The sequence below is a fragment of the Micrasema longulum genome, unplaced genomic scaffold (genome assembly GCF_059751315.1).
Source record: "Micrasema longulum isolate JH-2025_06_02 unplaced genomic scaffold, ASM5975131v1 h1tg000083l, whole genome shotgun sequence".
Taxonomy (NCBI): domain Eukaryota; kingdom Metazoa; phylum Arthropoda; class Insecta; order Trichoptera; family Brachycentridae; genus Micrasema; species Micrasema longulum.
Window position 1 is genome coordinate 333,468 of NW_028277289.1, and position 15,825 is coordinate 349,292.

At 32.6% G+C, this 15,825-nt stretch overlaps 1 protein-coding gene across 1 annotated transcript in view; it reads left to right on the forward strand.

The window, feature by feature from the left end:
- LOC148284843 (nectin-3-like) overlaps positions 1-15,131 on the forward strand; it is a 75,047-nt gene extending 59,916 nt beyond the window's left edge. The window contains exons 4-5 of the mRNA XM_088234048.1: positions 13,492-13,625; positions 14,865-15,131. Of these exons, the coding sequence (XP_088090174.1) occupies positions 13,492-13,625; positions 14,865-15,131 (401 nt within the window). The remainder of the gene's footprint in view (positions 1-13,491; positions 13,626-14,864) is intronic.
- The last annotated feature ends 694 nt before the right edge of the window (positions 15,132-15,825 follow it).

Genomic DNA, 15,825 nt, shown 5'->3' on the forward strand with positions numbered 1-15,825 from the left:
AACAATAATATGTCTTGTAAATACCTAGACTTTAGAATGTAGCTGAGAAAGGCATTTGTTTTTAATATTGAAAGTTTCATGCAAATACTGGAATTTTATATTTTTTTATGGTCGGTGTCCGGGCGAAATGAAGAACTGTAGAACGGGGGACAGAAGAATCCTGGACGAGAGTTTTCGACTAGATAGCTACTCACAGGCTAATGGATACTGAAAATGGAAAACAAATAAAGTTGACGCGTTTGCCTACTATGCTTGAGGTTTCGAAATAAACCCGTGGCAAGGTCGGCACAAAACATTTGTTGAAAAAGTGATTTTACACTTCAATATTTCATTATACTTGGATTGGTACCTTAAGCTTAAGACTAATCACCTTACCTTCATGAAATAGATGATCAAGTATTTATACGATATTTTATAACAGCTGCATTTGTTTACCAATGCGTTGCTCAATTTTTTTGCACCACAACAGTTTGCAACACAACAGAAAAAATAACTCAAAATTTACACTGTACTATGAAGAGAAAAGAGTGGATGGGAAGGAAACAAGAAAGAGAAAGGAAAAACTTAGAAAAATTTAGAAAATAAATATTTAGATAGTGACATTTCAATCTTGACGTAAATGTAAATAAAAAAGGGGCGTCTCCGACATTAGTGGGTAGATTATTCCTCAATCGATCTACTACTACTGTGAAAGAGAAGGAAAAAAAGGGGGCGAATGAGTAAGGGTTTTCTCGTTACTAGAACGAAGAGATAGTCCATGTTGTGATAGAGGTCGAAAGAGCTCTCTCAGAAAATAGCCGAAGTGGAATTATTAAAAATATAGTGATGAAGTGATAGAATTAGAATATTTCTTCCATGCCTGATAATTTTAATGTGAAATAATAAAAAACCAAAGCTAGGCCCTAATCTTAATACATACGAGCCGTTCTATATTTCTCAAGAACTCATGAAGAATTTATAAATACACATGTGCTGTAAGTCATTAAATATTTTTCATAATCAAATTCCCTAACCAGAATGCAAAGAGATGTAATATGAAAATCTCTATCAACAAAACAAAGTGTATGACGATCGCAAAAGAACAGATAGAGTGCAGTGATGAAAGAGAGCGAACCCATCCAGCAGGTGCCAAGATTCAGATAAAGCAGGGGTACATCAGGGTGTTTTATTTTATTTGGGAGTTCAACAAGGATACATAAAATACATACAATTTGTAAGTAAGCATTGGTATCATTCTTCATATATATCCTCAATAATGGAACTCCACCGTATTTCATAAATTATATAAAATAAGTGTGTACTTGTTACATAAATAAATTTAAGTTATAATAAAGATTGAGTTAACTCAAGATGAGACTTATTATTTCTTAAGATGAGACTTATTATTTTTTAAAGAAAAAAAAAGAGCAAATAAGAAGATATAAAAAGTAATAAAAGAAACAAAAATTAATTCACATACACAAAACTTAAGATTAGATATTTGATTTCAGAAACTTTTTTCTGATAAATGTTAATATGTTTTTTTTCTTTTTTGTTATAAAGTTATAATATTCTTACAAAAGGGTTCCAATGTGCCATATTAATTGTAAAAATTGGAAAGTAAAATGTATCAGGTGATCTCAGACGCTTACGGGAAACGTACAATGACACGTTTTCAACACAATACAAAATGTATAAAAGTTTAAAATACTTTGTCTGGAAAAATAAACATATGCATGTAAAAAGCGAATCTATAAAACTTGTATCCGGCCTAAAATGACTTACGGAATCGAATCAAGAGCCGACACAAAAACAACAACAAAAGCACTGCTTAGAACTGCAGAAATGAAGACATTGCGCACTATTCTGGGAGAGGCACTGAGGAATATGATCAGAAATACTGTCATATGTGAAGCCTGCAACATAAAAGATATCGTGAGATGGGGCAAGAAAGGGTGACAATTCAGGCGCATCCACAGAGAATAGATACCGACAGACTTCCACACGTGGTAGCAAACAACCTACCAGAGGGTCGTCGAAGACTTTCAAAGGGGTGGCTAGACAGTGGGAGTTCGGTATCTCGAGATACTTCTTTTTAATAAACAGATCCCCGGATCTACTTCAAGATGAAGAAAACGAATAAGAAACTCCCTGAATGGTTAAATCCAGAACTCTTCTCCAAAGATTTAGTCAAATTCAAAATATTGTCATTTATTTCCATTTAACTTTTTTATAGAGTTCGCTGAACTCGGAAATTCTTTTATATAAAATTGCGCTTGATTTCTTTCACAGAATTAATAATTCCGTTCAACACATTAATTCCATTAATTTTCCACCGGTGTTTTGAATGCCTATTGAATGCCTAATGGCCCTAAATTGTTATATAGATAAAGGGTGATGTTGTATAGCTCAGAGTTGAGCTTCACCATTACTCTGACATCAATAGCCTTTCATTTTGTTATTAATTGTTAAACCTTACACCCTCAGGGGACCTGCGGTAATAACTCAAAACAATTAGTCTCATGGAGTGACTGCTGATTTTTAGTATTTTTTTCTTACTCAATTGCGTAATTTTTCCTAATAAATCTTCATCAGCCATTTTATGCGTAAGCATTTTTGTCAGTTTCTTTATTCGCTCGAGTATTTTGGGAGCTGAGTTGGTTCGAAAATAAACGAAGAAAGAGTTAATTTGATTTAAGTAAAGTTGTATTAAAAACATACGAAGAAAAAATTATGGTTTTATCTATCAGATATTCCATTTTCATCTTTCCGTATTTTTTATTTATAAAAATACGTCCTATGGATGCTGTACATAAGTCGGTCTCACATTTATTAATTCATTATTTTATATTATTTACTTCATTATTCATATACACAGCACGCGGTGCCTTTTACCTTACAAAAATATTTATTATTTATTTATTTAACACTTCATATACATATACAATATATACATATAAGGGCGGGCAATTTCTTCCTACCTACCCAAACCGTTGAGTTTGAGAAAATTACAAATACATGGACATATTGAATCTTACAATTTATCCAAAAATAAAAAAACAAAGATTAACAAAATAAAAATATTTTAAAAAATAACACTATACTTTGAAGAGAGGAGTGTGGATTGGGAAGGAAAGAAAAAGGATAAAGCAACAATTTAAATATTCAGATAGTGACATTTCAATAAAAAAATACATATTTGATAAAATATAAACACTCCAATATAGTGTAAAAAAGAAAAAAAATGTATTATATTACACAGCAGTTTTATATAGAGAACATACTTAGATAAAGGTAATAAAAACAAAATTTCACTAGTAAAATTTTAAACAATGTATGCATAAAAAAATTTAAACTTTAATATGAAATGGATTTTTTTTAACCTTTGAAACATTTAACAATTTAAATTAATTTAATTTGTCAATACACAATTCCATAATTGCACAATTTTCATGTCCCGCCTTGCTAGAAAGTTATTTGTTAAGTTGGAACTCTTATATACGTACTAAATCAATATATAGGTAAATATATTAATATTATGACACACATAATAAAAATGTATGCGTATCAAAATATAATACAGATAAGCTATTTAATAATACAGTTAGGTAGAGGATACGCGATGAAAAGCAGTTTGATGAATAGGTATTTGAGCATATTTTTTCTGTCTGTCTCTCGTAGATGCCTCTCCAATACTGTGAGAACAAGACGACTGCAAGTCGGACTGATTATGCTTAACTAAAATCAACATAATCGAATTCTCGTATTTTCAATTTCCGCACACCTAAAACTAAAGCGATTTTGGTTTTTATTTAAGAAATAGTATAAGAATGAAATTACCTGGGTCAGCTCATTTTATATGTACTGTACGCCCTAGGACGGCAGATGGATGGTCTCCGCCAATGTAAAATGCCTAAAGCGTGTATAAAAAATAATTGCCTAGTACATATAGTACAATACATTTGGATATAGAAAAGTCGGACCGCGTTTCCTCTCAATAACAATATGAACATCTACTCATAAGTCTTGATGGCGAACATTATTAAATAGGTACAATAAATAGCATATTCTTGTATATAAGCTGGATATTTTAAGGGTTGATTGTTTGTCCTCCAACAGAGGATAATATTCATCTTGAAAGCATCTTGGGGCAATTCTTATTCTAATTGATTAATTTATAGAATCACTTTTTAAAGCGCCCTTGGGGTATCATATTACGAAAATAGCGCTATCTAAGTTATCCATAATATTAATAAATAAATCCAAAATTAAGTCTTTGTCTATGTTAACATATTACAACTGAGATAAAGAACATAATAATTATAATAAGTTATAGATAAAGAAGAAAGTGACCCTGGCAACCATATTGTTTTCAGTATTCATGCTGTCTTGTGATTGGCTAATATGAACAGTGGCGCTTTTGTTTGTTTTATTATACTTGAGGACAGTTGTGTTCTTGCATCTTAACCTCATTTTAAACACTAAATCTGCATGGATTATAGGTGATTGATGACATTGTCCCGAAAAATCAAAATGTAACTAACGTTTTAGCAATCAAATTTAATTTTTTGGTATTTTGAGCAGTGGAGTTTTTTTTTCTGGTGATGTACGAGAACTATTATATTTGAGTAAGGTTTTTCATTATGACATGCGTTTTAATTAAAACCTTTTTAATCGTCTTTTCATGCTGACCTTCCTAGAAATCAAACCCACGACCTCAAGCATGGTAGGCTAAGGCGCCAAACACTAAACTAAGAAACGGACTTATCTCTACTCGTCCAGAGGTGATATTCCAATCGCTCATTTTATACAAAATACGCTAGATAAAAGTGTTTTATTTAAGTACAAAATACGCTAGATAAAAGTGTTTTCTACGGCCGCGAGAGTGGTTCACAATAGCACCGCAGGGCTCTGTTTCTATTTCACACACAGAACTTTATTCTTATTTTTCCCGGACACCACCGTAAACCATGTTCTCTGCACCATTAGATGCAAATAAGAGAATAATTATAATATCGTTATTAGGCCACGAAAAGTATGTGCCGCTTTATCGGAACAACGTTATTATCATTTCAATACACGATAAAAAAAAAGCTACGGTAAAAGATAATAAACAATATGATAATAAAATAATATTTAAAGCACTACCTTTATGATTTTCCATTTTAAATAACATAACAAATATTTTCTTGCTTTAAAATCACTAAATATATTTAATGTGCCTACAGGTTTCAAAACTGCTCTCAGACTGCTTCTTCGTCAAGGCTTAAAACAAAAATAAACATTTAATATTTCACTTCTTACAAAAAACAAATCTGAATCTTAAATATTATGTGTATAATAATTATTAATTATCATATCGAAAATTGAAATATACTGTCGCTTGCTTGTTTACAAAGATTGGGGCATACTGCATATAATTTATGGATATACCAAATATGTATGTAGGGACTCAATGAATAATTGTATTTTATTTAAAATTTTGGTACGTACAAAGAAAACTCAATTTTCTTTGGAAATGCTGTGGGGATTCACGTTTTTGAACTTGTTTCTTACATTGAATAATATAATATCAACTTCTATATTTCTATAGTCAGTAGAATTGTAATTTTATTCTATAAAGGTTGTCTCCACAATAAACAGAGAGTTGCGAAAAAGTCTACTTTAGATATAAATATGATAAACGACCACTTCTTGCGTCGAGATGAAGAAAAAATGCTCCTAAATTCGGACAGTGGACGGCATTATTTCTTTAAAGGGGTAATTCATGTGATAAATTGTTCAGTTTTGTAAGAAAAGAAACAAACAAATCCCCATTATGTTGTCATTATTTTATCCTTAATTTTTTTACTCATTCTTATTACACAACCAACTTTTTATAGCTAAATAAACGAAAATAATTTAAGGATTGACATGATATGGATCAAACATAGGCAAACGGCTGTTATATACTGTTCATTTATCACTTAAATAATAAGCTATGATTGACCAAGCGACGTCAATCCTGAAAACGAACGCTGCAATGCGCTCCGAAACGTTGCCAAAGACACACGACACAATAACCCAGAAAAACTCAATGTGCATCTGAACGGCTGTGCAAAACTATTTTTTTTAACCAATTATACGATTATACAGTAAAATAAAAGTATTAGTATTAAAAAGTTCAGTCAAAAGTAATTGCTCTAAAAATATTTAATGATTTGTTGCCAAATATAAAAGACTCAAAATGTAAAACAAATTTTAAAATAAAAATAACTGCACATATAAATAGTGTAGCGAGAGATTTTTTGAAAATATTTGTAAATCAAAACACGTAGTACATTATATAATTGGTACACATATTATTTGTATGTATTTCATTGCTTTATGTGTTTTTTTTATTACATATTATACTATATTATTTATGTTTAAGTAACATGTATTCTTGGCACATATATATACACTTTATATTTGTATAATAACGATTTTTTATTTCTTACATTTGATTAGCTAGGCATCTATAGTTAAGTAGTTTTAGTTTTTTCTTTTTATATTATTGTTTTATTAGTATAGGACTACTTATGCTCTAAAGATAAAAAAATCTCTATCTTAGAACAGGTTGAGCCATGTTAGATGGAGACTATCATAAACAGAGAATACTCCGTTTTATTCTTCTTCTTCTTCTTCTTCTTCTTCTTATCAGCCCGTTTCTCTCCACTGCTGGATATAGACCTCTTCCAAAATTTTACATGTTCTTCTGTCCTGGGCACTCTGTTTCCATCCATGGCCCACGAGTTCGACGGCGTCGTCAGTCCATCTCCTTTGTGGTCGCTCTAATTTCCTTTTACTTTGTAGTGTCTCCAGTTCAGTATTTTGGGGGTCCACCTATCGACTTCTTGTCTCGCCACATGACCCGCCCACTGCCCTTTTTGTCTTCCCACTCTTTTTGCGATATCTAGTGTTAGAATCTCCCGGCTCGACATAGAACTGTGGAGGAGCTGTTTCGCACTGCTCAGGATAGGGAAGCTTTCTCCTAAGTGATCATCAACGTCGGAGGGACCCGACATGATACGTGAAGAAGAAGAAGAAGAAGTGTTAAATATTATCAATTGATAATTAATTATTTTATTAATATTATTATTTATTAAAAATAAATAAGTAAGTGTCAACAGAAAACAAGTAACGCGTTTTTTCAAATATTTTTTTGTTTACTTGGAAATTTTACAATTTTACAGTATTTAGACGATTTTAAGGCAGCCTTTTTTGCTTTTTTATACTCATTTTTTTTTGGGAACGAAACCTTCACCCGCACATGTGTATTTTTAGACCTTTTACTAAAAGTCGTAAATAACTTACGAGTACACTGGTATTGTGTGGTGATTTGAACCTTGGATTTTGATCCGTGAGTCCACAAAACTAATTATTTAAAGGTTCTTGTTGCTTAATTATGATATACAAGCCATTCCATCATCATGTAGATATGGCTGTCTGCTATGAATAAAATACCGTCTTCCCTTTTGTGTCTACGTTAGATTCACGATTCAATAATGGCCATGTTTGAGAGACAAACTCGCGCCTGATCCGTGTGAGTAATTCCAGAAAGGCAATACGTTTATTGAATACGAAATGAATGGAAAATATTCGGGTGAAGGATAAACTTTACCTCATATCGATCTATATCCGGGTTGAGCCATTTTTATTTGCTCTGCGAATGCTAATAAAACGCCGTATATGTTCATTTAAATTCTTTACGTTATTACAAAACATGGATTTATACTTCTTCAAGTAAATCAAACCCTCACTTTCCATTACAACGTCATTTTTTCCTGGTCTCGTATTACAATAAGAATTATAATAAAATAATGTCGTTTCACCGAGAAATGTTAGTAAAAAAACTCAATTTATTACAATAAGAAGGTAACGTAGAGTTTCTGAACATATGACGTTTTTAAATTATGTTTAAAAAAATGTGTAATGAACTAGGTACTTACAAGTAAATAAGTAAGTAAATATTTATTTTACAACAACAACAAACCATCACGCCGTTTCTCCGTAGGGGTAGGCAGAGAGGATAGAACGCCATAACACTCTATCTTGGCATACAGACCTCGCTTCCTCTACATTCATACATCTTCTCATGCACGCACGCCGATTATTCCTACTTTTGACATGTCCATCTTCAAGTATTTGATGGACTTGATCGTGCCATGTCTTTCTCGCTCTTCCTCGTTTTCTGCATCCATCAACATTTGCATCGTAGATCCTTTTAGCCGTTCTTTCGCTGTCCATTCGCTCTTCATGTCCAAACCAACGCAGCACCTCTTTCTTGATTCTGTCAATAATGCATGTCTCAGCCTTACACACTTCACGGATCTCGACATTTGTATCATACATCGTTTTACCACACATTCACCTGAGGGATCGCATTTCGACAGCATTCAACCTACTTTCATCATTATTTTTCCAATTCCATACTTCGCTCCCATACATTAGAATTGGAACTAGAACTCCGTTGTGAACTGCTAGTTTAGCCTCCTGCGATAAACATTTGTTTGCCAAAGTAGATTTTAGTGCACCGTTCACCCTGTTCCCGGCACTCACCCTCCTTTCAATATTTTTCTCGGCCTTTCCGTCCCTAGTAAACATACTTCCCAGGTACACAAATTCTTCTTCCTGATTCAGAATATCTCCGTTCAAGCTGATCTCACATTTAGTTATATTTTCGTCCCTTTCAAAAACCATCACTTTCGATTTATCAACATTCATAAGCAAATCGCTTTTCTTGCATACATCGTAGACTTTTGTTACCAAGAATTAAAGGTCTTATTTGCTGCTAGCAAGAAGCACGGCATCATCCACATACAGAAGACAGTTTACAGTTGTACCACTCATTTTTGCTCCCATTCTTAAATCTTTCAGTTCTTTCATACAGTTATCGATGTATATGTTGAACAACCATGGTGACATTACACATCCCTGTTTGACTCTTTTCGGAATATTAAACCACGATGTGAATGACCCATTCACCTTCACACATGCTGTTTATTTTATTTTATTTCATTGGGTAAACAAGCAGTATGGACACAAATATTGTCAATTTCTTTGTTTATTAGTGTAAAACACTCATGCACACACCAAAAAAATTGTTTACACTTAATACAATAATTTTAATTATGCTTAGTACAATAAATGTAAAAGAAACGATATGAAAAAATATTAATATAACAATAAAGTTAAATATCGGCTTCTCTCAAAATTTCGGTTTTTTTATCTTAATTTACATACATTGTCACAAAAAATATCAGCCTCGGTAAATCTATTGTTATGTTGGTCGCATATTCTAGGTATTGTGGATTGTTTCAAATAGTTTGTTGACGCGTTTTCTGTGTAAAACAGAAGACTTTGTCTTGTCGGTCTAGATGGCACACGGAATGTAAGTTTTTAAAGTAGGTTAGGCGAATTAATTTTATTATTTATTGATTTGAATAAAAATAACTGGTCTTACATTATTCCTCGATTTTTAAGAGAGTTTATTCCATGATACTCCATACTTTCAGCATGGTTAGAGAAGTTGATGTTTAACCGGTAGTCGACCTGCTTAGAAAAATTTTGTTGGACCAAAAATTTTTTGTTGGAATATTCCAATATGAATATTCACATATGTGAGGTATATTTTCAATTTTATGCTTGTCTTCAGTGTTTAAATAAACATGTTTTAGTTATTGTTTTAAAATTTTATCGACATATTTAAGTAATTGGATAGGACAGACAATGTCAAATACTTAGGAGTTATTATTGATATGAATTTAAAGTAGAAACAGCAGATTGAAAATAATTAATAAACTTAAAAGACTAACGTATATATTTAAAACAATTCGGAATATAATTAATTTACAGGAACTTTTAAAGATTTATTTTGCATTGTGCCAATCAATTTTGGAGTACGGTATAATCGGTTGAGTTGGTGCGAGTGCCACAGCTTTAAAAAGTGTATTTGTTGCACAAAAATTCATAATTAAAATAATATGCAGAGTCCCGTTACAGACATCTACTGAAAAAATATTCCACAAATCATAACTTTTGACACCAAAACAATTATACGCTAAAACAATACTCACTTACAGATTCAAAAACTACTCTTACTCAAATTAAAGACATAACCCCTACAATACATCACATACAAATAATATAATCACTAGATCCTCAACAAAGACAACTTAAACAAATACGAACTAATACCACTTTCGGACAAGGGGATTTTGAGTATTATTTAATTAAATTCTTTAACCTACTTCCACTATCTATTAAAACAATTAGTAACGAGAAAGTGTTTAAAAGGGCTGTTAAAAATGGATAGTGAAGCTAGGTAGAAGTAAAAATGGATTGTTTCATTCGCTCAAACCAATATTGAATCAACTGCTTCACAAGGTTTTTGTTATTTTCATTGTTCGTTTTGTAATATAAATAATGTGGATGTACATATATATCTAGTTAACAGTCTAAATATTTTGTTTATTATCTCTGTTAATTAAGTTAGTCTTCTTTGATTATTCTCAAATGTAAAAACATTTCAAAAAAGTATATTGTTAAGTTTTCTCGGCGCGGGTGATCCCAGTGAGGTCACATTATTTTTATTATTGTTTATAGTATGTAAGAGTAAAATATGAATAAATAAATAAATTATGTTTTCTAATGCTGTATCTCTCCAAAAAAGAGTGAAGCTCTTGTACTCGGAGGGGGACTGACACTGAGTTTTCATCTAACATTTTAACTGAATATATTGAGGTCAGTAGCGATCACGCATCTCAACAGGGAAAAATACTCAACGGTTTGTCATGCTCATAATACTAGACACTCCAATAAGGATCTGATTCTACAGAGAGGAGTTAATACTTTTTTGGCTCAAAGGCAGCAATACTATATAGGCCCGAGAATATATAACCTTATCCCAGATTCATGGAAATGTGGTGGGATTGCCAGGCTGAGGAATGTGTTGACTGCATGTTTAATCTGTATTGGTCGGAAGGAGTCAGATAAATTGTTGTTCGATGTAGAAGGACGTTAGCTGATCTAGTTTTACTGGTAATGACTTAGGATTTCGGATATAGAGATTTAGGTATTATTTAGGTGTTTGTATATTTATTTTTTACTTTCAAAACTAGGCACACATAATAATAAAATTCTAATTATTTTTTTATATTTTATTAAAAAATACATTATTTACTGTCTTAGAACGACGAAGCTATCCCTAGTTAGGCAGTTTAGATGAACCATCAGCAAAATTAAAAAATATGTTTGTATATTTTTACTATTCAATTAATCTATTGTAAAAATAATCCAATATAATCAATATGTAATTCAATGTAAGCCAAAATCACTCGCAAACGAGTGGAGGCATAAAAAAATGCAATAAATATGTAATAAAAAGTGTTTTAATTATTATCTTTTAGGTTTTGAACCCTGATAACACTGATAAAAGATTATATGTAGAATGGAGTGGGTTGTATAGAAATATACTACTCACTGTTTATGCCTTCTGTACACCTTTCTTTTATGAAGCACATCACATTTACTATTGCTCAGATACCGATGTCGTGTAGATGTTGATAAAATGTTTGTTTTAGGGAGTTTATGGAACACCAATTGTCACACCTTGTCTGAAACTATACACATGCAGATATCATGATAAAAATTATCAGACTAACACTTGACAGTTTCTTGTGATCCGCTCGATAAATATTTTTTACTCTTTCGTTAATAACTATTGCAACAATAACCTTGGTATATTAAGAAATGCATTACTCAAATTTGATGCTAGTGTAAAAAAATGTTATTTAGTACTTATCGTATATAAAAATATATATTTTATATCAAAGTGTTATGGGCCTGCCACACGCTTGACGAGTGGCATGGGAAATAGCGAGCAAAGAAGGCGTAGTGTGGCAACATTACTCGTCATGCCGCACGACATGCTCCTCGTCGTGCCCATCTCTCTCTATTTTGTCGGTTTTTTTATCGCGAGTCAAAAGACCGGCAATATGAGTGCGAGTGGCTAGCCACATAATCGCGCGGTCGCAGTACGCGTCGAGCGCTCACACGAGACGCACGCGTCATTTTTGAATTATGTATATTTCTTTTTATGACATTGATATAATTAGCTATACAAAACGCATAGCGCGCTCGCTGCCACACCTTTATTTTCCAATGTATAGCAAAGACAAATGACAAGTGCGGAGTGCCGCGATAAATTGCGCGAATAGAGCAGTGTGTGGGCAGATAAGGCAACAAAAGGAGAGAAGGTGGCAACGCGAGGAGCATAATGATGAGCAGCGTGAGGAGCATAGTGTGGCGGGGCTGTTACGAATATAGAACTATTATTCCGATGACTCACACAAAGAAGATCTTTCTTCGAGTAATCCACTGAAGAATTTTTAACAAATGTGGCGGATCTATGGGTAGATCACAAATAGGATTCAGAAATGGCTATGGAACGAGGGAGGCTTTCTGTTGCATTCAAATGGCGGTTGAACAAAATCATGATGTAAATACGATTATTCATGCTTGTTTTATTGACTTTGAGAAGGCATTCGACAAATTACAGTATCATAAATTAATGGAAATTTTCAACAGAAAAGACTTTGGTACAAGTGATATACAAATAATTGGTAATCTCTATTGGAATCAAAAGCCTACAGTGAAAGTTAGAAATTAAATGACAATAGACAGCGACATTCGTCGTGGCGTTTGGCGAGGATGTTTACTTTATTTTGTTCTCTTAAATTAGAGCTCAGAAAATAATGTGTATTCCAAGAAGCACTAAAGGAAACATTCGATGGTATAAAAGTAAACTGACAGATCATAAATAATATTCGTTATGCCGATGATTCTGGCATCCTGAAGAATAATGCTAATGAATAAAATCACTAGTATGTGCAACCAGAGGACTCAAATAAACGTGTCTACATAAAATTACTGTCAGCAAAACTGAACATATGCCAAACATGCCCTCAAAATAGGAATAGAGGAAATAATAAGAGTGCGCCAATATAAATATTGGAGATGCTGACTCAATTATAAAAGAAAGGATTGAAAGAGATTTTATGAAACTGCTTTTTCAAAATGCGTGACCTCTTAGTAATAGAGACATCAACCTCAATATTCGTATGCGAATAATTATGCGATGCTGTCAATGCAATCATCGCAAATCGGGTTGTGGTCCCGTGGCTAGTGTCTCGGACTCACAGACCAAAGGTCCGTGGTTTGAATCCCACTCTACCCCAACTTGATTCCATTTTCTAATAGTGAGTTATTTACAACTCGTTGAAAATGGCCCTAAAACTTAAATATTTGGGTAAATCATAAGAACGCAAATATTTCTTTTTAAAAAAATATAATAAAAATAAAAATATAAAAAAGTATACAAAAATAAAAAAATTAAAAAATCTTGTATTAAATGTAATATAAAATAAATAACTGCCACATAATTGAAACATTAAATATGTTTTTTTATAATTGTTTTTTTATATTTTGCAGAACCCCAGAAACATAATCCGAGGATAAAATTCGGGTCTTCCCTATATACGGTTGGGGACACGCTAGAGGCCACGTGCACAACTAGCCCCGCCTTCCCTGCACCGCACATCACGTGGCTAGTCAACGGAGAAAAGGTAATTGACCTTAAACAATTAATAAAATAAATTATGTAATTTCAATCCCTTTGGGAGCCCACAAAGCGCACAGCTGTTGCTAACGCGAATCAAGGAATTTAATGAATAATTTCCCTTTTTTAAAATTTATTGTACACATATTATAAATATTTTTATTAATTATAAATACATGTTCTCAATATTTGCTACGCAAAATTTTGTATAATGATTTAATTTATATTTTAACTACCGGAAAAAAGAAGAAAATATTTTGAAATAATGGAAAGGCGTCTTCTTACTTTTATTTTTATTATTACTAGATTATTTTTTAAATCTTCGTATTTTTAAGTTTTCTTTTCGCAATTGAGAAAACACATTTATTTTTTCATATTTTGGAGTAGGCTTAAGTAATTTCTTGTACCAAAATGCGAAACATCGGTTTTATTTTTTAAACTCATTGAAATTTAATTTTATATTAGTTTTTGATGCGTACCACTGTTTTTGTCAAACACACTGTACGATAGTAATTATTTTACATTAATTATGTTTGGTTATTATCTACAAAGAGCTATATTTTATTGGTTAGTTGGATCGCAATCGAATAGAGAAATAAAATAAAACTCGATAAAATCTCTTCTCGAAATATTGATACATTTTATTACTCGGGCCATGTTCCTGGGATTGGTATTAAAGGAAATCTTTATATCTGATGGGTGTTTTAATTTTCCACTCAAGTCTAATGGCGACGACACAGTCCTTTTACAATAAGTCACTGACCCTCAGTTCCCGGTGGAAAAAGCACGAAGTTAATTTGCATTCCTAATTAGAAAGCTTTCATAGTTTACGTAAGATTTCCTAAGCTTAATAGAGAACTTCAGAGTTATGCGCGAAACCGCGCTCATAAAAACTTCATTTAGCTTACACAACAAGAATTGCAAGTTGAAAAACTGCAATCAGCTTCATCGTTTTTAAAACATAACAAAGACAGTAAAAACATTTAATAAATTTATGAATTTACGAGTTTATAAAAGTTGGATAGTAGTATGTTTACGTTTCATGAATAACACCAATAATAAAAAAACATTCAACCAAACTTGAGCTGAGGTGTCATTTAAAAAAAAAAAAAAATAAATACTTTTCGGTCACAAAATAGTAGGAAAAAGCACTAAGTCCAATGCTTTTTTGGAATAAAAATTTTATTTGAAGTTTTGAAAGCATTTTCTGAACTATTGTGACATATTTCCTGCTGAATCTCAACAGGTGGATATTTCACTGATCCAGAGCCTGACGAGACCAGTTCCACGCAAGAGACACAACCTTATGACTCTGCGGAGTGCCAAAATAATCCCAAAACACCACCTCTATCCCACTACTCCATCATCCACAGCATTCCCTGGTCCTTCTACTACGGAACACCCGACCACGGTACGGATATTATGTTCTTCCAAAGACATCTATGGAGGACCTTCTCAATTCCAAAAACCCGCCAGGAAACCCCAGCAGGTACTCCGCAATGCACGGAACTAGTTACCTAGTCAGCATTTGTGTCCTCTCACCCACCCCGATCTCCCCTTAGCTGCTTTCTGTGATCATAAACCATTTATCTCCAGTTTGTCAATGCCTTGTTACCTGACAGGTGCCTAGCAGCTAGTTGGCATTGTATAAACGGGACTTTATTTTGTCTAATCTGCACTCGGAGACCCTACAGTAGTGGCACAAGACTTTATGTTATTTCAGCACAATGAGTGATAATTTGATCCACCCTGTTCTAGGTACAAACGTGGCCACATCCATACATACACTGTTTACCCAATAGAACTGCACATCTAATTAGTGTCATAGAAGCTATGTGTTAGACTAATAGAATTATAATATTTTATGTAATACGTGTGATAATTAATTCTCCGAATTATAACCATCTGTTAAGATAACGGAGAAGTTATTTAATGTACGATGTGCTAGGACTCTAGATTGCTGATTACTGGAACAAGTAATGGTGTTATAATAGTATATTAGTTAATACATAGGCTCGGAACGTGTTCACAAATAATATTCTATGAAACATTATATTCCACGCCTTCTATGAAACGTCTCAGATTTAATGAGGGAGATCTAAATTTATGATACTTCAAAACTTGCTAAGCAAGTAAATCCTACTGTATAAATTTACGGTCTGAAAAAAAACTAAAAATAAAAGTATAAATAACTTTTCGATATAGTG